Genomic DNA, 27518 nt, shown 5'->3' with positions numbered 1-27518 from the left:
TACTAAAGCATGTATTGTTTCCTTTTTACAATGTTAAATGGGCTTTCATGAGCTACTCCTCAACAATGATGTAATATTCCCTCTCTTTCTCTCTCTCTCTCTCTCTCTCTCACTCTCTCCAAGTCAGTCTAAGTCTAATCTCTCTCTTTTTCTCTTTCCCTGTAAGTCAGCATCCACTAACCTCCAGCCGGGGAACTCTGGAGGAAAAACCAAAGCGGGATAAAACATTAAAGGATTGTGCATTAAGAGGGTCACATGTCTGCTAAAATTACACGATTCCAGCTGCTGGTCTTTGCTTGAGTATTCAACCCCTCATGGACCTGGAGAGCTTTCAGTGAGGGACCGGGTTGTGAAGCCAACGGTGAGTAGGAAAATACTACAAACACACTCAACCAACACAGAAGAGTCAATTCCCATTGAACTTTTTGTAAGAACCAATGAGTCCTTTAGGTGTCACCTTGGGGACGCCGAGTGGATTGGCTCCTAGTGGATGGCTCTTGGCTGTTTTGAGTCAGTTTGCACTTTCGAGACGCTCCCTAAGTGTTCAGTTAGCTGGCAGTGTGAGTTTTGAAGCCGTACAGCCGTAGTGGAGAGGAAAAGAGAGGCAGGCTCGCTCTCATACCACTGCTTCACAGAGTACGACTCATCCCACCCGCTCTCTCTTTTCCCTCACACACTTGTGCGGAAAGCCACACATCAACGCTCCTGTCACTGGGACAATGTGTATGGAGAACCTGACGACTGCGGGCTGGTGACAATAGAAAACAAAAGAACGATCCAACAACGGGAAGAGGGACAATCCGGTTGGGATCTTGGAAGCCGATTCTGCAGTCAGGAGCATCTGCAGGCTTAATTGGGCGACTCAACCCGAGCAGCTGTGCACAGCCCACACGCAGAAGCTGAGAGGGACAGCCGAAACCGAGGAAAGACGTGTACGCCAAGCTGACAGGGCTGGCTGATGTGGACGTACCACCTGTCAAGTTCTAGCCCTGGGTGAGCACTTTCATCTTCTCGTGTAAAGGGGCCGTTTAGTGTGACAAATTGGCAGTGTCCCACCTGTAATTAGGGCTTAAATATAGGATTGGGGAAGTCCGACCTGTAACTTGTCATCTTTTCCGTTGGATCTGACATGGACTTGGCAGATGCCGTAATGTTAATTTCAGTCAGTTCCTATTGCTTTAGGAGCTTCAAAAGCTTTTATATCCCATGTAATGCAACAATGCTGCATGCGCCTACAAACAAGAGCTTAATTACCTCTGTGGTGTTCATGCATGCAAATAATGAGCCTCATCATTTAAATATGACTGGACTGTCTTCTCTAGACGTCCTCTTCAAGGTGGTTTTAAAGGGATAGTTCATCTAGAAATAAGATTTTGTCATCTCTTACTTGATCTCATGCTGCACCTTAACCCGGATGATTGAGATTTTTCATGGAATTGGACAAAAGGAGATATTTCTAAGATTATTTGCAGGTCTTTTCTGTATGACAGAAAGTAATCTGTAAGTAATCACATCTGTCCAAAAAGGATAAAAAACAGAAGGGTTTATTAATACAGAATTAATACAGAATGCATTTAAAAACACGATGCATGGCGAAGAATGGTGCAACACTTCTTGAAACACGATTTAAAAAAAAGTTTAATTAAGTTTAAATTGAGAGATAATTTTATAGATCTGTCCTAATAGGACAAAAAGCCACAAGGGTTGATTCACACAACCCACAAAAAACACATGACGCAGGGCAGTGAATTAGGGGGAAAAGTAATAAGTTTCGAGGTATTCACAAAAAAAAAAAAAAAAAAGATTTGAAATATGGTTCACATTCGGTGTCAGATTCGAAGATAGCATGCAAAGGCATCGTGCACGATTTAATGCCATTGATGCCAAAATTTACTGGTTTGTATGTGTCGCAATCAAAAATGACGTGCGAGTTTGTATATCAGTGTTGGAAATTTGGATCTTTCGTCACATAAAACCAGTGTTAGGGGTATTATCAGATTACTCTTTTTCAAGTAACTAGTAAAGTAGTGCATTACTTTTAAATTTACAACAACAACAAAAAAATAATAAATAAAATAAGTTACTTTTTCAAATATTAACGCAAGTTTTACCGTTTATTCAGTGAAAACCTTCCTTTCCTCGTGTTGAGAGAATTATCAACCAAAATAATTTTTTTGTGTGAAAATTCTAATTTGCAGCTACTTGAGTTTGAATAAATAATGACAATTTTAATTTTTGTGGGAATTTTTCCTTTATCTGTAATTCTTTCCTTGTTGTGCAACATTAATTTGCACTATTAATAGCATTCATGTCCTGCTGGGAAGCTCCAATTCATGAATTAGGATGTTGTCATTACAACATCAGATTTTCTACCAAAAATACATTGATGAATACTGTGCACTAGGTCCTTTTTGTTTGCTTTGTTTTATTGAATTTATGAAGGTGTTTCTAGAATATTATATATATATAAAAAACAAAACAATGATTTCATACATTAACAAATTTTCCGTCAATTACAGATGCTGCATCTACCATTTTTTCACACCCAAACGTTCCCAACTTGGAAACTCTGAATAATTCCTACAGTACATTGTGGTGATGTTCATGAGCACTGAGCTCATAAATATGATCTTCCTGGTGTGACTTGATGTGTCCTTATTCTCATCTTGAGAACTAGATTACTGTTTTTCACCAACTGTTCAGAATTGTATTACAGCGTCCATTCTCGAAGGTCGTACATCAAAACCATATTTTGATGGCAATAAAACAGATGTGAAGCGAAAGATCAGGCTTGCAGCTGGGAAAAAATAATCACCTTCCTGTCCACTTTGATCAGTACAGCTTATGAGAAGAACAAGGAACGTTCGGTTTTTAAATTGCGTCTTTAAAAGCTTGTTGCTGCCATGTCTGTTTGGTATCACGTTTAATGATCTAGCTTGAGATAATCGGAAGACTGGGCCTCCTCCAAGTCGAAGTACAGTAATTGGACACTTTAAAACACCATGAAAAGGGTACGAAGCAGTTTTGAGCCAATCGTTAATGTATTATTCATTGCCTCAGAACAAGGCTTTATTTTACATATCTGAAGCCCCCGATGGAATACAACAAAACAAGAGCTTTGACATTCAGCACATATGACGGGATTGTTATTTTTGTGGTTTTCACATAAATTGCTGGGTCAAAGTTCACTGTATATGAGGATTGCAAACTCAGCCTTCAGATTAAAGGACTGGTTCATCATTTTTCATCTTCATGGGGACTTTATTTCTTCTGAGTAGCACAAAAGGAGATGTTTTGAAGAATGTTGCGGTTGCTCTTTTCCGTGCAGTTACAATGGATGAGGACAAAAAACAAGTCTGTACGACTCATTCATATTTCATTGCTATGTATTGAACGTTTTCTGTTTTTACAGCTTCACTGCAAAATCTACTTGGTGAGACTTTAGACTTTGACTTTTCTTTAAATACTTGTTTTCCATTTAAAATATCAAAAAATCCTTCAACATGAAGGTGACACTGCACGAGATATTAAGGTCATTTATAGATTCTACAGATGTTTTTCTTGTAGATATTTTAACTGTAAAATAAAAAAATAAAAAAAAAAACCTGCCAGATTTACTGAGTTGAGCATTTTCATAATTATTTATTTTATTCTCAATGTGTTACTATTTTTAAATTTGTCACTTTGAATTTTTTTCTTAAAGTAAAAAAAAAAAAAAAACTTATTTTAGCTTGTGGGTAAGGCAACATTTCTCTTTAGTTGAAGTTGAAGGACTAAAATGACTCTCTCTCTCTCTCTCTCTCTCTCTCACACACACACACACACACACGTTTGTTTTTGTGAAAAGTGGGGACATCCCATAGGCGTAATGGTTTTTATACTGTACAAACTGTATGACCCTACACCAACCCTACTCCTAACCCTAACCCTCACAGGAAACTTTGTGCATTTTTACTTTCTCAACAAAAAAAAACTCATTCTGTATGATTTATAAGCGTTTTGAAAAATGGGGACATGGGTTATGTCCTCATAAGTCACCCTCTCCTTGTAATACCTGTGTCATACCCATGTCATTATACAGAGTTGTGTCCTGATATGTCACAAAAACATGCCCACACACGCACACACACACACACACACACACAAAACACATAGGCAGATTTAACCCATAAAATGTATACATCTGACCAAAAAACAACAACAGAAATACTAAACCTTCAATTAAATTTGAAACGAAAACTAGAAATATACAAATAAAGAGCGAATGTTGACATTTTTGACAAAATCCAGTCGTATGGCTTCAGAAGTCTTGTAATGTAGAGCTTTAGTTGTATGGCCCACTTTCATAATGCATTTTGGTGCTTTAGTGAAGCTGATGTGAAATTAATGAAAAGACGACCAGTTCGATTCATCAAAGATCTCCTATACTTCACAGAAGAAAGAGTAATGTGGGGATTAATACATGTACTGTAGTATTTACGTGGTACTTCAAGGAATACTAGGGTACAACAATAGTGCCTGGTTCACTCTGTACTGGCAGTGTTTGCTGTAATTTCCGTTAGTTGCTTTTATTGCTTGAGGCAGGTCAGCCTGTGCCTCCTAAACGCACCGTGGGGAAATGTGACGCGCGTGATGCTTTTCCCAATAACTTCACTGTTAACGTGACAGATTCTTCCAGCCCTTGACATCCGCTGTTCTTCCACCGGGTTCAGAGTTTGGCGTATAGTGTTATCCTCTGCTTAGTCATGGACTAGAATGACCTTTTCACCGTCCTTGGATACTTTCTAATGTTGGCTGCGTGGCTCAGGTTGCATGTCTTCAGTGTCGCCCTGCGCTGGGCCTTCATTTCTGCCAGCTCTTTAATTATGTAATTGGATTAACAACCCACGCATCAAACAAGCCCTAAAGCTGTTTGTCCTCTTCTATCAAGATGAGATTGATTTGATGGGAAGGTATTCGATAACACATCCCTTTATTTTTGCACTCATCTGTTGGTGGCAGATGGAAGTTGATTAATTTTTAAAATGTTAGTCCCCAAAATAGCCCCTCTGGGTCAAACGTCCACCCACAGGTTACACAAGAGGCAGATATCTCATGCTAGATGGCATTAATAGACGTTTCCTGACTGCTGCCACGCTGATGTTGACATTAAATCAATTATTCATTGCACTCTACAATTGGCTATATCTGATCCAACCCAAGCGATGACATATTAAGGCCGCGTTTTGAACGTGGCCCCAACTTTCAGCCCGTCGGCATCCGGTGCTATGAGTGGTAATGATGTATAGAGACTAATAACTGTATTCCGCTCGTTTTCACGCACTGGGAATCATAGTGTCAATTTAAAGACTTCTATCTCCCCTCTGTTCTGCATTAAAGTCATGACTCATTTCATCAGGCAGTTTTACTGGCTGAGACGGAAGCAGAGAAAACCATTTATTCTGGTGTCGCCCTCAGCGTATAATTCATATCCATTCGCCGGAGGAATGAGTGCGATAATGACAGGAAGTGATTTTGTAGTGCTTTCGTTTTCTTTTTCTTTCTTTTTGTGTAAGGTTGGAAAGAGCATTCGGTTGGTCATCACCACGTGGTTTCTGGGATAAAAGCATATTAAGCAGCGTTTACCTTTGGACGTCAACTTTTACGACAAAGTTTCAAAAATTGCGAGACTGAAATAGTCAAATTACTATGTTAATTAAGTTTCTTTTTCCTTTTTTTTACTATTTGCGTAATTTTGACAAATGTATTGTTAATTTTCGATTGTAATTTTTCTCTGCAAGAAAGGCAGTGCAGAAGATAAAAATATATATATTTTTATCTTCTGCACTGCCTTTCTTGCAGAGGGCTGGTTGATCTTTTTTGGTTTTTCTGTAAATGAAGCGATGAAGCCAGTTATTCCAGAAACTTTTGGACTTGAAGAGGCTTTGATGTCGAACTTAAGCAAAACAGCCTGTTCCCCAAGGATGGTTTAATTGTTCATATTCCTGTCGGATCATTCTTGACAATATGGCGACAGATGGTGAGCGAGAGATCAGTTTAAACCCACACCCCTTTACTTCCAGTCTCCTGAGGAAGCTGTCAGAAAGACCTGGATCATCTCATCAAATGGATTTTGTAATGATGCTCCAATTCCACACACCAAAGTGGAATCAGCAAAAGAGAGTTTGTTTACACACTATATTGTGTTGTCATCGCCCCGGCGTTCAGCATGCGGTTCTGGGGCGGCATCCAAAAAATGATTCACCTGCGCTTTGTGGAAATGGATCCGCTCCGTGGAGGGTTTGCCAGATGTCGTGTTACTTGTCTGTGTAGTTGTCAAATGGAAGAAGGATGTAGAAAGAACAACTAAAAGTGATTGATTTTGTTTTTTTGTGATGGACAGGACGCCTTGTTGAGCTTCAGCGCTCCAGGTCATTCCTATGGGACGTTCTGTAAAGCTTATCTGACCCGAGCCACAGTGTGTGGGCTGAAAGGATTGCTGTTTTAAGAGCACAATCAGGTGCTTCTGTGTGCGATCAGGGTAACGTCACTTCAAAATGTTCTCGAAATGTATTGGTTTTATTTATCTTATTATTTTGACTATTGGTAATGTATTGCTACTGTAGTTTTCTCATAATCTATCTTCTCATTATTGATTTCCCCTAAAATAGACTATTGCTCTCAATCCCTTAATTTGGACTTTATTCTCAAAATATTAGGCTACTCCTTTATTCTTATGATTTTTTATGATTTATGATATTAGCCACTATACTTTTCGAAAATATCGCTCCTTTATTCTCATAAGTTTTATTTTATTCGCAAAATATTACTATCGTCACAATATAACTAAATTATTTTTTGAATTTTGCTCGACAAGATAATATTTCTCTCTCTCTCTATGTGATTATGTGTGTGTGTGTATATAAATATATATATATATATATTTATTTATTTATTTTTCATAATTTTGACTATTCTCAAAATATTGCTCCTTTTTTTTCTCCAAATAAATTTCACTCCTTTATTCTCATAATTTATTCACCATCTATACTATCCTCAAAATATTTCTAATTAATTTTCATAATTTTAAGTATTTACAAAATATTGCTCCATTTCTCAAAATTGTTACCAATTTATTCACATAATTGTAAATTTATTTACAATGTATTACTACTATTCTCAAAATATTACTGCTTTTTCATAAATCTGACTATGCACAAAATACAACTTTTCTCAAAATATCTCATCATTTTAACTTTATACACATAATATTACTGCTATTCTCAAAATATACTTCTTCATAATTTTTTACTATTCACAAAATATTTCTACTTTTCTTAAAATGTTAGTACTTTATTCTCATGCTTAACACTTTATTCTCCAAAATATTTTTATTATTTTTATCTCTACATTTTAAAACCTTTCTGTGTGATGCAATAGATAAATCATTTTTGGTTCCCCAAAAAACCCATTCAGTGTTTGGTGGCTGTAAGAACGTTTTAGCAAACAGTTTTTTTATAGAACTATCATATGCATTTATCTTTACCTTATTTGCTCAATTACCTTCCATACTATTCGCTCAACGATTCATTTTTCCAAACCCCTCCTTTCCTTGACGCTAATCTGTGGTGATTGGTCGATTGATCTCATTTTAATTTCCTCAGTCCTGTAACGCCTGATAAAGCAGTGTTTGTGAGCGCAGTGCTGCTTTGTGTACAGCTTTACCACGGATACCGCTATTTTTACAGCTCCAAAAGCAGCTCCTAGTGGCAAAGAATGAATTTGCATTTTCATTCAGACCAAAACGAGAAGACAAACTAGTGGGCGGGCAATATGCTAATGTTTCACATTGATTTCAACCCGAAAGGCTTGGGATTCGTTTTAAAAATGACTTGTTTCAATGATTCAGTCAACTCTTTCTTTTGAGAGACAATACCTTTATACATGGTGCACTTTCAGATTTAAAACTTCACAGGATGTTTTCAATTCACTTAGAGCTGTGTTACACACTGAATGAAATGCAATTTTCAAAAATCCTTAATAGGGGCACTATGAAAATCTAAAGAACCTTTTTCCACTATGAAGAACCTTTTGTACAATGGATTGATTGAGTGGACATTACAGGTTCTTCTAGGAACCATCATTGGCAATAAAGAAGCTTAATTTTTATGAGTGTGCCCTTGACTTCTAGTGTCAGTGTGTCATTCAGCTGCCCACAGGGCCTTCGAGGAGGCAATATAATGACCCCCATGACAATGCATCCATCTAGACAAGGACAAATTCAGAATAGACAGTGCTGATGGGACCTTGGGTCCTCGGAGGACCTGCCATGAATTTCTCATGTGAATTAAAATAGAAAATACAGGCAAGCTTGAACGTCTCAAGCCTGTTGCCAGGCATTGATGAATTATTCAGCTATAATGGAAAACACACTGTGATCATAGAGCCACATGTGGCCATTTCAAGCAGCAACTACAAATTCTCACTTTGTTTCTGTCTCCGTCTCCTCCTTTCTTTTAAGCTTTCACTTTTTTCCTCTCACACTGGCTCGGCTATATTGGCATCGCAGTGCTTTGTGGGGTGTTTTTTTAATGTTATTTTGACATTGTCATTGTGGGGAGATTTGTCAAGAGGACACAATCAGGTTCTTCATTGTCTGTGTTCGATCAGGGTAACGTAAAATTGCAACACTGTCAGAACTCAAAGCTGTCACGCAAGAAAGGAAGCAAGAGTTGGATGAATTGGGTAATTCATCTATTTTGTTACATGCATGTCATTTCTCAAGTAAGGCCATCTGCGCAGTTTGTTTGCTCTTATAAAAGAAAAATGTGTCCTGATTTTTAATTGAAAAGATCTGTTTTGTCTGTTTGATGCAATATTCAAACCAAAAAGAGCAAACTTTGTTGTAAATACTTATTGTATTCAAATAATATATATATATATATATATATATATATATATATATATATATATATATATATATATATATTTCTTTGCAATATTATTTTCATAAAAAGCAAATTTTCACCCTAAATTCTCATTATGGTAATGTGGAAAATCACATTACTGTAATGCTTAAACTTTTAATATAAAATTTAATAAAATCTGTACACACACACACACACACACACATATATATATATATATATATATATATATATATATATATATATTTAGAAAAATATTATTTAATATTTAATATACTATTATTAAACTTTTTGGTGACCTTGGTATTCTTCTATTAAAGAATTGTAATAATTATTATTTTATTTTCAATTATAATAATTTTTAAAAAATCATATAAACTAACTAAATATATGTAAAAATAAAGAATTATTATTTTCACTTGTTATATGCATCATCGAATGTTATCAGTATGAGAAATTAAGCAGGGCTTGTGGCAAAAATCCCCTAGATATTTAAAATAGATATGAAATGCCCTGTTTTTTTTTTTTTTTTTCTGTTATCCAATGTTATATATTTTAGATTGTAGTGATGGGCTTAATACTTTTGCAGATACTTCAGTTGTGAAATATGAATATTCCCAGCTTCAGAGGGGAGTGTACTTCAACATTTGAAACTAAAATAATGTCAAACTATGTATTTACTGTACAATGCATTCCAGCAGAGCGTTTTATTTTTTGTCTTTGGTTAGTAGTATAGCATAATTGTTATTAGCTTCTCAGTTATTTAGTATTTACAAAATGTGCTGTTACTTTTTTGTGATTTTTTTATAATAAGAAAACACGTCCTTATAGTGTCTTGTTCAGAAATACTGAAAAAAGAGACTGCAGTCCTTTTTGAATTTGCAGAGCTCGCTGGAAAAAAAGCTCGCTGTTCTTTCTTCGTACTTCATATCTCATTTCATCCTCCTTCCTTTCTTCCCTCTTAAGCCTGTTTTCAAAGAGGCCTTAGGATTGTCAGTCATTTGCAGTGGCTCAGCATTAATTCCACCCAAACGCCGGGGCAGTGGCGCTGCTCACACCCACAGGATTTATATGGTGGCAGCCAAAACAAAAAGTTTGAGCTCTCGGGGAATAAGAAGGGAGCACCCGTCACAAGGCTTTCTGAAATTCCTCTCTCCCCAAATCCCCTCTTTCTTCCCATCTTTCCCCAAGCTGGGTTATGTCATGCTGTATAATCTCTCTGAGCATAGTTTCCCCAAATGTAAAGCATTATTGTTCACTTCCATGCACTAGTTTATGGTTTGCTATATCATGAGCCTACAGCATTCGAGCAAAGAATCATTTCATTGGTTGGACCTATTCTTTCTAGAGTTTCTTACTAGATTAGTAGCTATTTCTTATAATAAAATACGATTTGTCTTTGCTGACTTTTATACTGAATTGGCTGAGTGAGTCATTCAATCATTTACTCATAATGATCCAATGACTCATTCATAACTGAAATCTCTCGAATGACTATGCAAAACCATTCGCAATGACAGTGTCACATCTGTCGTAACCTCATTAATCATTCATGCCCCGTTGCATGCTGGGAAGAGGGTGAATGCGAATGAACAGTATTGATATAATATTGTTACTGAGCATTTACTAGACTGCTCATTTAAGCGTAGTTTTATTTTGAACATGATTGCATCTTTTTTATTGTAATTGCGAGTTTATCATTGCGGTAACTCCTGTAACCGCAAAATTCTAATGTGAAATTTGCATTTCTTTGGTTATTTTATAGCATTATTTACAAGAGAGTTCATTTAAGACCGTAAGATTTTGGAGTTATTTACCTGAAATTGAAATTGTTATAGACTTTCCATACAATAAATAGCAACCTATGGATTAAACGGACAAAATCCAAACCATTTCTAGCTACAAGATAAACTAGTTCAGTATTGTGGGTGTTAGAGGACTGCAGCAAAACACCTCCTGATGTGTTTTCTGGGCCAGAAGGGATTGACAATAGCAGGACTGCGATAAATCCCACAAAGCGCGAAAACATTAGCGATGCAGCAGGTTTTACGCGAGGTGCCCCTGCTGCTGGTTAGCCCGCTGTCGTGTGGTCTCTTTGCTAGAGACAGTGTAAGTCTGCCAGCTGTCAGCACTAGGCCCCTGTTGTCTAGCCATTGCAGAGATTAGAGCTGGTTATTGGAAACAGCAAAAGCAGGCGGTGTGCCACAGGATTAAAGAAGACGCTGAAGTAGGCCAGGCTCGCATCCAGAACAAAAATACGGGGGCCACTGTCCCAGAACATTGCCCCGTGTAATAATGTTTAATCCTTCTATTTAACGCCAGCACATGCGTGTCATGCGTGGCATGCTGCTGTTGTGACCAAAGGGGACAAAAACAAGTGTAAGCTCTGTGGTTTTTCCTTCATAAGAGCTTGTATTCATAATTCTAGTTTGACACGGAGTGGGTGGTAAACATCATTACGTTTGGATGCTGCTGGTGTTTTTGCGTTTTCGTCATCGTTGGCAATCAGTTTGACAATTGAGATACGAGATTCTGGGACTATTATCCAGCAAGCTTAGGGAAACTCATTCAAGGTTTGAATTACCTTATTTCTTGTTTAATAAAATCAAGCAGTTATTACTTGCGATGCCTATTTGTTGAACGTCCAGCACACAATTTCTCTATTGAAGACTGTTCCACCCAAAAATTGAAAGGTAATTGATAATAATCATAATTGTGATACTTAATAGATACGCTTTTTCTCATAACTGCAATTTTATACTTTTTCGTATAACTGTGTGACTATTTCTAACAATTGCAACTTTTCATAACATAAATTAAAGCTTTATTTCATGTAATTGTAATTATTTTTCTTCTTGTAATTGGGACTTTTATATCTTACTGTGTGACTATATATCTTGTAAGTGCAATTTTATCTTACAATGTGGCATTCCCAATTCCCATTTGCAACTTTCGCACAATTTCTCATAGTTGCACAATTCTGTTTCATAATTGTGACTTGTTTTCTTGTAGTTGCTAATGACAATTATGACTTTATATTATAATTGCAGTTTTCTTTCTTGAAATTGTAACTTTTTTCTTTTTTTTTTTTTTTTTTTAATCTCACAGTGACGTTCATTTATTTGCAACTTTATTTCCTATCATTGCATCTTTTGTTATTGCAACTTAATCTCACAGTTATTGTTTTTTCGTAATTGGAACTTTATTACTTACAGTCGTAACCTTTTCTTATGATTAGGACTTTATATCGCACAGGCCTAACGTGACAGTATCTCCAGTGTCAATTATCTTTTATCCTTCACTTTAAGGTGAAAACTAATTTTTTTCATCAGCAATCAAAAGCCTGACTATATTGTTTTTCCATGAGGGCTTTTTCCACTTGCGTGTCATAATGGGTGTCCCATGTTTTGTCTGTAACTCAAGCTGAGGCATATGGACCTGTATTTTGCTCTAGTAACTCCAAACTTAACCTCAGGCTCATTATCCCACAACAGCTGCTGGGGTCAATGGTGACCTGGTGTCAAATGGTTGTCACCGTGTTCTCAAATGTATATAAGCCAACTGAATGCAGTGATGAATGTATGGAGTCATGTGATAGTATCTGAAAATTCTCTGACAAAAGCTAAATTTCCATGAGAAGAGTATAAAAACTAGTCAAAGAGAAATTACAACCTCTCTTATAAATACACTCAAGTGAGCCAAGAGTGTGTGCGTTCGATTTGATCAATGTGCATTTTCAGGCTACATCTTTGCCATTCAGTTCTAGAGTTCAGACCTCTCAAGGCAATTGAACTCCACTAGTGTCAGACAGAGATTAGAGCAACCATTGATTTTGAGACACTTTAAAAGCAGTTTATTCTTTGACGGACATTTCAACAGTGAAACCTCGAAACACTCGACACTCTTGAAACGGCAATTTTATAAATGTCGTTCTTTTCTCACTGACAGTTTATGGAGTCCTAGCCTTTTTTAGATGATGCACCATATAAAACACAGTAAGCTGTATACAGAGGTAGTATTTTAGGGCATCACAGGCTCTTCCGAGTGTTCGCAACTAAATTATAGTGCCTTTTTTCTTTTAAGATACTGCTAATGCTTTGTGTTCAAGCTCACTTAGACATATGGTGAATGAGATTAAATACTGTTAATAAGTTCTTGTATTTAATTCATTGAAAAAAGTGTAGATGTAAAAGTTCTTAAGTGTATTTAAAACTGGATTTTACCTCATTTATGTTAGCTTGAATGTACATTTTATGCTTATATTATGCTGTTAGCTTAGCAACATTCTAACTAATAACATGTCGCATTCTGCTGTGAGGAGCACTATTTTGTTGGTGACTATTTAGTGCACTCCTAATTTCTCAAGTATATAATGTTGCATGACAGCTAGGATTATGCCTATGTAGGCAATTTGCTAGTCTTTTAAGACAGAGCTACTATGTCGGAGGAGAATTTGTTGGTTTTATAATTGGTAGGAATGGGGTAAATTACTGAGGTAAAGACTGAGCTTTAGCTTCCACACAGCAGGAGAATAAGAAACAGCTCTCATTGGTGCTTGACTCTAATCTAATAGTGCCTAATTGCTCTCGCTGATTTGCAAGCAGCAAGAACATTGATTAAAGGTGAAGATGTTGCGAAGAGGCAGCAGACGAGTTGCCAACAGCCGGAGGGTCTGATTGTCATTGCAGCTGCTGCAACTAGCAATAAAGGATTGCCAATCTGAACCCAAGATCACGCTCTGACTGAAAGAGCAACTAGCATATCTATTAGCACATTAGCATAGCGGTGCACTAAGATCCTGTGTAAGAAAAATATGTTTCAGATGGTCCCACAGGAGTAAAAATGATCCTAATGTTTTGTGAGGTAGTCTATTTGTATTTGTAGCATAAATGCTAATCCATTCTGGACTTGCTAAACAGGACCAAAGTCATACTTCAAATAATTCAGCAGAATATGTAAATGTATGTGTGTTTTTTGTGAGAATGATTCTGAAATCACTTGATATACATTCATATCCACTCTCACGGAAGGCTAGGCTAACCCGCGCGGCAGTGTCCAGGCAGGCTGAAGTGATTCGTTTTGACAGGGTTAGAATGCCAGCCAGTGAAGGGTGTCTTCTAATCCATTCAAGCCAAAGAGATGACCACAGGACGGCGTGCGTCCAACCTCCGCCATGCGACCTAGCTAGGTTGTGGCCTTCTCCGTCACTGCCCGGAGACATTTCTCATTCAGTACCAGGCTCAATGCATGCCTTTCTTCAGCTCTGTCATCCTTCTAATTAAAAGCTTATGCACCGTCAGTGTTCTAGTTGCCCTAATGGAATCCCTCGTAATTTTATCGCCCTGTGTTTATGTGTAATTGGCCCCAAGAGTCAATTGTGCCAATGAATTGGCAGTTAAGATAAATATCTAAGCATCTCAAGGGGCTACAGTGGAAGGCATCATAATTAGATGTCTCCTTTGTTGCCTGAGTATGGTTGTACTCTTTCATTATCTTATTTTTTTTAAAGTAACTGGAGTAATATGCATCTAAAATAATTATTCTCTGGGTAGTTTGAAAGGGTTTCTCATTTTAAGTAAAAATGTATACTATACTGAGGCTACAATTCACTCAGACTCACCAAAATTGGACAATAGAAGATTGGAAATAGGTTGCCTGGTCTAATTAGTCCTGATTTCTGCTGCGACATTCAGATGGAAGGGTCAGAATTTGACATGAAAGCATGGATCCATCCTGCCTTTTACTAATGGTTCAAGCTGGTGCTGGTGGTTTATGGTGTGAGGGATATTTTCTTGGCACACTTTAGGCAGCTTAGTACCAACTAAGCATCCTTAAAACACCACAAGCTATCTAAATATTATTGCTAAACATTTCTAAAATGTGTAATGTCACAAAGCTCAAATCATCTCAGACTGGGATCTTGAAAATGAAAATGAGTTCACTGTACTCAAATGGCCTCTACGGTGAGTGTGTAGTGACTTTATAGCATACTCACAAGACTGTGTTTCAAGCTAGCGGTCAAATGCGTAGCATCATCGAGTCATGGTGATAAACGTTTGCAGTTTATGACTCCGCTCTTGTGTGTAGTCTCAATCTTCATGCCACTTCTGTAATCCTCTTAATTTATTTCCTCAGCTCTGAGGATCCAGTGACTGGCGGCACTCCTGTCAGTGTTGTGTCACAATTTGGAGGGGCTTACAGAGAGGATGTTAATTTACGGGTACTGCTGGCTGTGCCCAAATGCCAGGGACATGGCTGACCTACTTTACTCTTGCCCTGTCCACATGCATGCTGACTGCAGGGCTGCTAGGACCTGGACTACCCAGTGGAACTCATTAGCCACTGCGTAACTACAAGAGGAACCCATCTTGTGAAATACTGAAGCAGTGGAAGGTCATTTATATTTAGCGAAAAATATTGTGAGGTGTGCATTTTGACATTTTAAAGATGATGCCATAGGCACTAATTATTTTATTTGCTGAAGAGAATAAATCGGGAGATGCTTCAAGTTTGAGCTCTCCAGGATGTCGCTCCACGGTAAATCTGATGAGTCATGCCATAATGGAGTATGACATCCAATTCATTGTAATCTAAGCCACTACTTCTAGTGACTTAGTGAGTTTTGGAAAACCTTAGTATATTCAATGTTTTCTTTGCAAACAGTTGTATATTAAGCTAAATTAAACTATGTTTGAGCAACAGTTCGACTTTCTGGAGTGATACAATAGTAAAAAAAAATCCAACATTTTAGTAATGAATACCTTATATTTTAGACAAAATAATATCTATTACTTCATCTGTTTTTACTCCACTGACGGAAATAAATCAGTAGTCACACATCTCAAAGCAATGCACCTCATTGTGTTTTTGAATGAATCCGCTGAGAAATTTAATGATTCATTAAAAAAGGCAACCACTTGATTCATTCCTAAATAAATCAGTGCTCAAGGAATTGGTTTTAGTGAATGATTCAGTGATTCACACACCAAAGAAAGTTGTTGTGTTGCAGTCCTGAATTTTTTTTTTTTTTTTTTAATGAATCGATCTTAGGAAATTATTCAATGTCCATTTTTCCATGGAATTGCACAGTTCAGAATGTTTTTTTTTTTTTTGCAATTCTGACAAAATTGTAATATAAACAGATATATAAACTCAGAATTGTAATATATAAACTCAGTTATCAGAGAAAAGAAAATCTGAATTGTGAGATTTTCTTTTACATATTGTAAACCTGAAAAAATGATTTGGTTTACATATAGCATTTCTTTGTTCCTTCGTGACTTTTTTCATATTTCACAATAATGACTGTTTTTCTTATGATTGCAAGTCAGCGTCTAATATATCACAATTTTAAGTCTGAATTGAAAGATATTAAGTCAGAAATCAATCTGAATTTTCTTTGTTTACATTTTATTCTTAGTTTATATCCCCAGAATTCTGAGTTTAGATCTCAGAATTCTAATTTTGTCTCGCAATTCTGATTTTTTCCTTAGAATTCTGAGTTTACATCTCTCAATTCTTTTTGTTTCTGCTGTGCAACAAAAATCCTAAACGAATGTGTTTTTAAACCTGACCTTTTAATATAAACAGCAAAATAAATATGCCTGCGATTGTGCGGAAGGCCAATTTAATCTCTAATAGTACAGGCAAATGGGCCTTTAATGCCAAAATCGTTAGACTCCATCTGAAAGCTGAACTTTAGTACTGCTGCATATTGAAGACTTTCATTTATAATTGTAGAAATGAGTCAGACGTGACCTGAGGGGCTGTGAGTCAGACAAAACTGTGTGCACGGTGAGCCTTACGCCATTGGTTTCTCTCCTCAGTCACATTCGTGTGACTTTTTTTGGCCAACAGCCATTGTTTTCAATGTCATTATCAACATCCTGTGGAGAAACTGTGCTCACCGTATGTCGATGGAAATTGGCTGTAACTAGCGTTCGTTGAATAGTAATGAAACCAAATGGCTTCTTCCACGAAAGCTGGATGTTTTTTCCCAAGGTCGAGGCACTTTAGCCTTCATTACATACTTAAAAAAACCAATTGGAGTGAAATTCAGACCCAACACAAACCACAAAAAATCCTCTTTGTGGCCTTAAAAATTTGGAATCTGAATATGATATAAAGATATTTAACCTATTTGAAATATGTATATCTTAATACTAATAATATTGTTTAATAAGAAAAAATGACTGTGGGTGGTAATCCATCCTTGGCTTGGCTACGTCAATTCAAAGTAGCTTTGATGAGGGAAAACGACACCATGAAGACGACGCCAGCAGTGGTTGCCTGTTTAGGTTTCCCTGTCTTGATCACCACATTCAGTTAGTATCAAGCCTATCTTTTGACCTAATTATCTCGTTCCCTCACCGTAGTTGGAGACAAGGATCAGGTCATCAAACCCAACTCTCTGAGTGAAGATAAAACCTGGTATTAAGCGCCATGCCAAGCAGCTGTCAAGTAGAGCATCAGTCAATTTATTCACAGGATTGTGAGCCAATAAAAGAGCGAATGTTCAATGCTCAAGTATTGAACATTCCAGCAATCCAACAAGATCGATCATCTTGTTGGAGTTGGTCCATCAGAGAGCCACGGTCAGTCTCTTTGTGATGTTCATGAACCATGATAATCTGAATAATTTATCGCATCAGGAAACTGAGCAATGACATTTGTTGCTAGCATAGAGGGCCTTTCTGTTCTCACCTGTATCAAATATGCATGTTAAACAAGTCGTGTTCCCAGGCTGCGCTCAGCCATTGCCATTCTACCCTGAAACACAACTGACACTCTATCCCCTCAAGAGTTGTGTGTGATTGTCCTGCGCCGCGTCTACAATAGCATGTCATCTCTCATTAGCTTTCAGCTGATTAGCATGCCTGTTCATGAACCAGATCAGGTGAAGCTTCGTCAATGTTTTTAACCTTCTTTTATTGAAGGTGGTAGGATTTTCTTCTTCAAATCCTATTAATGTGCGAGAGAACTAGAACTAGAAGAGCTGCACAATTTGGCGAAAAAATTTGCTTTTCCCCCATCTTTAAATGATACATTTCTATCAGGATTCTAAGTGGTTTTGAGATAATTATAATAAATAGAACCTTTTTGTTTGTTTGTTTTAAATAAAAATTCCAAAAATGTAGGCTACACAACTTTACGTAAAAAAAAATAAGTCACGTAATGTAGAATAAGAACATGTGAATAACTCCATTTTGAAAAAGAATGTCATATAGAACATTAGAATTCCTAGGTGATGATAAAAAAAAAAAATTTTTTTTTTGCTATATGCTTGTTTGTTGGGCTGCACAATTTTACACCAAACTTTGTGATTTTTATATCAATATGACAATAAAACTGTATTATTATTACTGAATATAAAAATTAATGAAAAGCTGTAATGTTTTACTGTAAAATAAAATATTATTACTGTTCTAATATTTTTCTGTAAAATAAACAAATTAATACTGTTATAGAATAAAATTTTAAACTGTTAATACTATTGTAACATTTCTCTGTTAAAAATTCAAGTGAAAAAACTGAGTAATTTTTATTAAAATGTAATTGCTGTTATTGAATAAATTTATCAAACAAATAAGGAATATTGCTATAATATTTCACTCTAAAATAAAAAATATAACAGTATATTACAGTATAGCTGTCTTAATTTCTTAATTTTCAAATATTAAAACTGAAACAGGCAGTGTGCACGTCTTTGTGATTTAATAACCGCACTAAGCCATATTGTTATTTTGATGTATTGTTTAGAGTGTACATTTTCATCCTTTGTTTAATTTAATTGCGTTACAATCTCACCTTATGACTTTAAATGACTTTTTGGTCTTATGTTTACAAGCCTTTATGACTTTCAAATTTAAGTCAATGGGGTCCACTATCTGGAACAATAAAACAACAACAACACATTAACACTTTTTCAGGATCTAGAATTTTATGTTCCTCAGACGTATGAAAGTTGTTCAGGTTTGGAACAACATGAGGGTCAATTCTGCTCAAATCTGTCCTTTTACTTTTCTCAGAATGGCTTCTATACTCTTTTAAAAAAGACGTAATCGTTTGTTCTTCACACAGTCAGCATTTCGCAGTCCCTGCTCCTTGTTCGTCATCTCCTTGAACTCCCAAACGTCTGTCGAATCCGAGAACGTCCCTGGTCTCAGATGGCTTCTGTTCTCCAGCAGTACGCCGATGCGCTTGTCAGCTTTAGTTTGGCCAAGGTTACAGTTGCCTCTGTGAAGTACGAGGTCCCCTTGAGACGTCACCTCCAAAGATTCGACTTTCACCCTGAGCATGCGTCATTTGCCCCTTCTTCCTCCCCGGTCTGACTGTTGGGTTTCCTCGAGCTGCAGATGATAGATGTGCTTGCGGAACAACAGGAGACAGAATGAGGAGGATACGTACGGTTATGTAAAGAGATGTGTGGGCAGCATTTGAAATCGATGTGAGTTGAAGAGTGCCATCAGCAGCACTAAACAAGTGCAGATCCAGCGGTGATATATTGGAAAGTTGACGCCTCCACACACTTCCCTTCAGCTCATGACCCCCTCCATGAGTTCTTGCAGTTTTTTCCCTTTCTAGTGTGGATTCATTATTCCTTTTAATGTGCTTTCTCTCTAATTAAGGTACTAGGCTGCCTTAATTGCTCCCGGTCTGTATCATCTGTTTAAGAGTTTTTCTTTCCTTTTTTTTTTCAACCCAGATAGACTTTTCTCTCTGATGTTTGTGCGATATCAGTCTGTGCTTATGCTGCTATTTTTTCCATTCTCATCATTAAACCTGGTCTTGTTTATGTAGGACAATATCCCGGATTTGACAGCAACATCAAGCACCACCTAGTTAAGTGTTTTTCGCACTCAAAAGCATGCTCTAAATAGTATGATGTTAAGGACGCATTGATTTTAGGATTCTTATGATTGCATAATATGACTAACACTATAAATGGCTAAGTAGACAAAATGGTAAGTGACATTTAAAAAAAGTCACACTTAAAAATGTATGAGTAAAACTACTTTTATAATGCCTAATACATAAAGGTTTTCAGTGTAGTGTTACCAAAATATAAAACTAGTATTATTTATAAATTATTATAGAATTTCTAATGTTATTGTATAGTACAGTATATTGTTATAAATCAGGTAAAATAAGTCATATATATATATATATATATATATATATATATATATATATATATATATATGCCCCTGTTACACTTAATGTTGTCACATCTTCCTATTTAAATATTACATAAAATGAGAACAAAAATAATTCTATTTTGTATTTTATTAATATTTTTTTTATTTATTTTACTTAATATTTGTAATAATAATTAGAAATTTCAAAGTGATTGTATGCATTTTTATATTTTTTCTGAAATAGTAACTAAAGGCAGTAACAATTTTTGGGGAATAAATTGCAATAGTTTCATTAGTTAACATGAACTAAGAACAAACAAGAATCTACATCTACAGCCTTTATTAATCTTAGTTAATATTAATTTCAACATTTACTAATGCATTGTTAAAATCAAACGTTTGTTAACATTCATTAAGCTCTGTGAACTGACATGAACTAACAATGAACCACTGTATTTGTATTAACTGATGCAAACAAAGATGAATAAATACTGATTTTGTTTGTTCATGTTAGCTGACACATTAAATGACACCTTATTGTAAAATGCTACCAAAATTTTTTATTTGTGAAGTCATTTTTATTGTATTTTCGGGTCATCGTCATAAAAGCTCTGTAAACACTGCCATAGACACAAAGATAGAGCTTTCATTTCATCATGCTGAATGCTAAAACAATTATCACGTTTTCAGACTGTTTCGAGTTTTATTTTGACGTGACACAAAGTAGTGGTATCTAAGTGGGAAAGCTGTTTACTTTTTTATAATTAGTCAATAATGCCATAATTTTCTTCATTTAGACTGAGAGCTCGCACAAAACCGGAAAAAAAAAAAACTCCCAAAAAGGAGGCGGGATTTTTCACACAAACCAATCATATTCAGTCTTAAAGGTGCTGTATTTTACTTTTTAACTCTACTAAAGCATAGAAATACATTAATAAATACCATAATATATTTAAGAAGCATGCTAATTTAACATAATAGTTTTTCGGAAAAACAATGATACAGACAGTTATTCTCTGTTGAAAATGTCTGTCCTGGACCGGAACGTCGGTCTCTGTTTTGGTTTGTGAAACCCGTCCACTGACCGTTTACCCAAATGTGTTTAGGCACCCTGGGTTGTCAGTTGGTGGAAAACGTATTTAATTTAATTCCTAATTAAATGCTCTCATTCCTGTTGTTGTCGTCGTCAATCTGGCAACCTGCATGTGTATTCCAATCTGAGAAAGAGCGGCCGAGTAAAGAAAACCCTCTCCAATATTTTTAATTTGGACTGCAATGCCTAGTTCAACCACTTGGTGTCCATCCTACATACAGCACCTTTAACCAACCATAACCAATTATAGCGTGATGGAGGCATTGCCTCCTCTCACTTGACTTTCCCCCATTCATTCTCAATTACAACCCAGAAAAGTCACTGCATGCTAAGGGCTCTCTGCTGAAAGTCTATGGACTGAAGGGAGACAAGCCTCCACTGTAACTTCACCTGCGGGTGTCGCTGTTGGACAGTGATACTTTATAAAAACGAGTGACTTTTAGACTTTGATGCCATATTTAGTACTTTTTGCGATTTATTTTTGTAATATCGATTACTGCCTCCCTTGTTTTTTTCCCTTTCTCAATCTGTTTTTAGAACATTAATCTTATTTTGCATTGATTTTTTTATGTTTAACCAGCCTTACAACAGCTGTTCCTGGAAAATAAACACTAATTGCTTGATCTTGCCCTTCACGTATCTACTAACAGCTGTTGTGTAATTCTCAGGTGACAAGCTACCTTGCTGAGGTGAACAACAGAGCAAAGAGTTAGCCGTGTCTCTCATTTACTCCTGACAACTTTCAGGTCGAGGTCAGCTCCATCTAAATTCCAATGCAGGGGAAGCTCAATTTGAGTTACATTCATTTTAGACACAATTTTAATCCCCCTCATGTAGCTCCAAAACCCTATTAGCACACAAAAAATTTTTTTAAATGTATTTTTCTCTTCTTATTTTTTCTGTCCATACAATAGAAGTCGGTTGAGACCAGTGTTTTGGACTACATTTATTCTGATTATGTGGACAACAACAGTTAAATGGCAGAATTGCCATTTCTGGGTAAAACAGCCCATTAAGGAGGTAATATGTTTTGAAATGTATGTGTAACTATGCAGTGGTAAACGTACAGTATTTTCATTCAGTTTGGAGTTATTGCACATCTGCATGGACATATATATTCGTATGAGAAAACTTTCCTGAAGACAATTAAATTTAATGAGCAGTTGAAATATGCTTTGTTGACATCTCATGAGGGGGAGAGACTGTAGGGGTGGAAAGAAAAGTGGCAGGGTATTAATCATTGTTTATTATTAGTATTCATGGTTTTCTGACTTAATGACCCGTGACACAAGCTTTGACATCTGAGTCATAGTCAGGTGTAGTTTTCTATTCACCTCACGCTGCTGATCGACTTATAGCGATCCTGTGCTCTCCTGTGTTTGTTGTTTGAAGTAGTGGTCTGTGCTGATTGGACAGCTTCATGATGTCAGCTGATATGGGCTTGAACCTGGGGCTGGTCATGTGTTTGGGTTACCAGAGATGATGGGGGAGGGGAGAAGAAGGATTGTGCCGTGGTACATTTGTAATTTCACTTTTCAATAACAACCTGGTATTCTGGGAATGGACTATTAAACTCACTATGTTTAACTGTATGACCAGAGTGGGCCTGAATATTCATGTAAAAATGCACTGACTGGGCTGTCTTCCACTGCACATTTGTAATTTGTACATTTTATCTAAGGTTTTTTTTTTTCAGTCTTTTGAAAAAATGCTAACTCACATAAACCAACCATGATCTTAAGTCATTTTGCCTAGCTCAAAGCTGGATACAGTTAATTTATTCCTTGGCTTATAAAGATAAAGAATTCATGATCCTAAAGAGGGCATTAAGTCTTCTGAGATTTCAGCCTGTTCATGTGTAAAGTGTGTATGACATATTAAAGGGTTAGTTCACCCAAAATCCCAAAATTGTAAATTCTGTCATTAATTACTCAGCCTCATACCAAACCCGTAAGACCTTTGTTCATTTTCAGTTCATTTTTCTTTTGATGAATTCTGAGAGCTCTCTGACCCTCAACGATAAGCTGTGGTTAATCAATACTTGTTTTTTGTGTTTCTAGGTGTGAGGTGCAGTGATTTGGCCCCAGTAAGGTAGGGAAGGGGCATGGCGGGTTGTCCACGCCTGAGCTTACCGGGGCTGTTTGTGCTCCTAATCACTGCATCCCTAACACATGGCCAAAGCTGCCCACAGCGCTGTGACTGTATCCCTCATCAGAGAGCCGTGATGTGCCAGAACAAGCGTCTGGGCTCTATTCCTGGAGGCATCCCTACTGACACACGGCTGCTGGATCTGAGTGGCAACAGTTTGCGCTGGGTGGAATACAATGACTTGGCGACTCTCTCGAAACTTGAAGAATTGGACTTGAGCGAGAATCTCATCAGCGTGTTGGAGCCCAACGCCTTCTCCAGCTTGCTCAACCTGAGAGTGTTGCGTCTACGAGCCAACCAGCTTAAACTCGTGCCCATGGGTGCCTTTTCACGTCTCACCAACCTCACCACTCTGGATCTAAGTGGGAATAAACTGGTCATCCTGTTAGACTTCACCTTCCAGGACTTGAAGAACCTCCGCAATTTGGAGGTTGGTGACAACGACCTGGTGTACATTTCAAACAAGGCTTTCCTAGGACTGGTGGGGCTCCGGGAGCTAACCATTGAGAGGTGCAATCTGACCTCTATAACTGGACAGTCTCTTTCCTACCTTCGCGGCTTGGTGACTCTTCGATTACGCTACCTCAGTATCCCTTCGTTGGAAGAGCAGAACTTTCATAAACTAGGTGGACTGCGGGGTCTTGAGATTGACCACTGGCCCTTCCTTGAGTACATCTCTCCACACAGCTTCCAAGGTCTCAACCTTTCTTGGCTCTCGATTACCAACACCAACATTTCCACCGTGCCTACAGGAGCCCTTCGCAACCTAATTCACTTGGCAAGCCTCAACCTGTCTTACAACCCCATCTCAGTTCTTGAGTCCTGGGCATTGCGGGATCTTATCCGCTTGAAGGAACTGCACCTAGTTGGTACAAACCTGATATCAGTGCAACCCTACGGTCTTGGAGGCCTGCAACAGATACGATTGCTCAACTTGTCAAACAATGGATTAGTGACCCTAGAGGAGGGATCCTTCCACTCGGTCAACACGCTGGAGACATTGCGTGTAGATGGCAACCCTCTGTCCTGCGATTGCCGCCTACTGTGGATCCTGCAGCGCCGGAAGACCCTCAACTTTGACAGAAAGTCACCAGTTTGCGCCACACCCGTGGAACTGAGAGGAAAAGCACTCAGTACCTTCTCGGACTCTGCACTCTTTGACCATTTCACCTGTAAACGGCCTAAAATTCGAAACCGCAAACTGCAACAGCTGACGGCACGTGAAGGCCAAGTGGTGTCATTTGTATGTCAAGCACAAGGAGACCCAACTCCGGTCATCTTTTGGATTTCACCTCAGCGCCGACGTATCACAACCAAGAGCACTGGGCGGGTAATTGTCCTACCTGAAGGTACGCTGGAGATCCGTTACGCCCAGGTTACAGATAGTGGGACTTATATCTGCATCGCAAGCAATGCTGGTGGCAACGACACCTACTTTGCCACCCTAACAGTCAGTGGATTGCCATTGGATGGTGCTTTGGCAGCCAATCGCACCTACTATGTGGGAGATCTAAATGACACGAACTTAAACGACACACGTGTCTTCCTAAAATTCACATTGGATCTCAAGACCATCCTGGTGTCCACCGCAATGGGCTGCATCATGTTTTTGGGTGTTGTGCTTTTCTGTTTCATTCTCTTATTTGTGTGGAGCCGAGGACGAGGTCAGCACAAGAACAATTTCTCAGTTGAGTATTCATTCAGAAAGGTAGATGGTCCCGCTGCCAGTGGGGGTCAAGGAGGGGCACGAAAGTTCAACATGAAGATGATATAAAATGGGCATACTATCAGTTTAAAGGAGTTAAACGCACATTATTGTTATTTCAAACTGAAATACATTTCTACTACGAGTCCTGCATATGACACAGTGGGTTTTAATGGGAGCAATGAATATTGTAGTCGCTGAGGGGTGCTTTCCATCAACAGTTATTTATAATCTGACCTTACTTTTGGTGTCTTGGGATATTTTACATATTTATTAAGACATTTATGATGAATTACATACTTGCCGCTGGCATTAGGTACCCATTTTAAACTTTCTCATCTGAGAAGGCCAAGCTTGTAGTGATATATAATGACCATTAAAAATACTCCCAAGCAATTTCCCACAGAACGTGTCATTCTAAAAAGTTCAGTTATGCTCTTAATATTATGGAGATTGTTGTGAGAAAAGTCCCGAATGATTTAGAATATAATTATTTAAAGAGGTGCTTTCTGCTTGCCAAGAAATTGCCAATGCCCTCAAAAGTAAAAAAATTGAACATTATTGCATTTTGCAAGGCAATTTAATTTTTAAGCTCAGTAGTTTGTAGGCAATAAAGTGGGCATACACTTCACACTGCCAATTTAACAAGGATTTGTTGTTGGATTAGCCCCAAATCTTAGCCTGGGAACCACTTTGTTGGAAACAAGAGATGCTAGAAGACTGTTTAAAAAGTTAAAACTGTTTAATTATATCTTACTTAAAAAGTTAGTTGATTAAGTTTGCTATGGATAATAAGGCTACCGAGTGCTTCTATATTACACTGCCACCTACTTCTGAGTCATGCCTGAATAAAATTAAACACACACACACACGCATAAAAGGTACTGTAGTAACAATTGAAAAGCACATTGTCTTTATAAAAACATTACATATTTATCAGCTAAATACCAATAGCCTCAGTATCTAGACTGAGTTTAAGACATTTTGTATCTTATTGTATATATGTATATATATGGCTGTTTTGTGTGTTCATTATGGTGCCCTGTTCTCATTTTAAGTAAATTAATGTGAAATATTTTTATTTAATATAAAATGTTCTTAATGAAAGATAATGTGTGAAAACTCTTAAAGAGTTACTGCTTTAAAAAAAAAAAAAAAAAAAAACTTTCTTAGCATTTGATTGCAGGTGACTTTCAGTTGTTGTACTGTATGTCTTTATGCCTCTTCTATGTAAGTGTAAGTGTGTTTAAAAGGGAATGTCAGTCCCAAAACTTATTTTATGTTCATTTGCATGAGTATACAGTCAAAGATAGCTTTTTATGCACAGGCCACTGATCTTTTGATCCATCCAGGAGTTCTTAAGCTTGCATTGTCTGTTTATAAATAGCATTTATGATGAGTTAGACCTTGCTCAAGTGCTGCCGCTTAAAATGAAAGAGGAAGGGACTTTACAAAGCTGTTCTGCTGCCCCCTAATGTTAAAATACGACCGTTTAAAGAACAGGGTATCAGTCACAACCTTATTGCCTTCTACTGGTCAATCTGTAAGCTTAAATTAATTCGATTACGAGCTGTTTTGTTTAAACACATAAAACACAGCGCCCTGTACTGTCTTATTTTAAGCAGCATTGTATGTACTTTGCAAACTGCCAGAATTTGTCAATAATTACTGTAAAAACGGATTAAAATAAGCTTTTTGATATTTTTGTAAAAAGTCATTTTACAGTTTTATTTATTGTCATTTAAATAAATGGGTATCCACTGCATTTTTATGTTCTGGATAGATTTATTCTTATTTAATATGTTAAGAATAATGTTCTTATATTATACCAATGAAAAAAAAATGCTGTTTATAAAAGCATTTATCTGTGTTTGAAATTCTTCTTTTTCAGATTTTTCATGTCATCATAAAGTAATATTATATATGAATGTTTTCGACTGATGGTTTATGTAATGCAATGCAATGCATATATAACATCTAATGGTTCTCAACTTTATTTTTTATTTTTGCAAATGCCAAGATGTTGTTCAAAATAAACAATTCACTGCATTTTTTTTTTTTTTTTTTTTTGAAAAACTGACAGTTTACTTTTTATTTTTAAAACCAGAACAATAAAACCCAATCCGAGGAGAACAGCAGGCGAATAATGTCAGATGAACACTCAACTTCAGGTTTCACAAACTTTAAATGAAATGACAGCTGAGCAATTGTCGGCCATAAGCATCTGGTACAGTCATGTATGCACAAGAAAATGTCAATTATTTTCTTGTCATGACACTTTTCTACTCATCCCATCTGCTTTATAAAACAAAACAGAGTCGTGTTTCCTGAAAGAAGTAAAAAGCACCGATATGAAGGCAAATAATGGTGCACTTATAAAAAAAAGTTATTGAAAACAAATGTAAAATATTTAATTACATGACCTTCTGACCTTGCTTCTAAATGAACGATATCACAGGTAAGTACAGCATTTTCACACAACAACCCTCTTATTTACATATAAACAAAATAAAAACAAGTTCAATCGT

The 27518-nt window shown here is 36.9% G+C and overlaps 1 protein-coding gene across 1 annotated transcript; it reads left to right on the top strand.

Annotated features, from left to right (window-relative positions):
• Positions 1-154: 154 nt before the first annotated feature.
• On the top strand, positions 155-26778 carry lingo3a (leucine rich repeat and Ig domain containing 3a). The gene is made up of 2 exons (XM_026197502.1): positions 155-993; positions 23198-26778. The coding sequence occupies exon 2, from the start codon at positions 23242-23244 to the stop codon at positions 25057-25059; it is 1818 nt and encodes a 605-aa protein (XP_026053287.1). The 5' UTR covers positions 155-993; positions 23198-23241; the 3' UTR covers positions 25060-26778.
• Positions 26779-27518: the final 740 nt, after the last annotated feature.

This window comes from Carassius auratus, chromosome 22 (assembly GCF_003368295.1).
Source record: "Carassius auratus strain Wakin chromosome 22, ASM336829v1, whole genome shotgun sequence".
NCBI lineage: Eukaryota > Metazoa > Chordata > Actinopteri > Cypriniformes > Cyprinidae > Carassius > Carassius auratus.
This window is presented reverse-complemented; position numbering and strand designations above follow the sequence as displayed.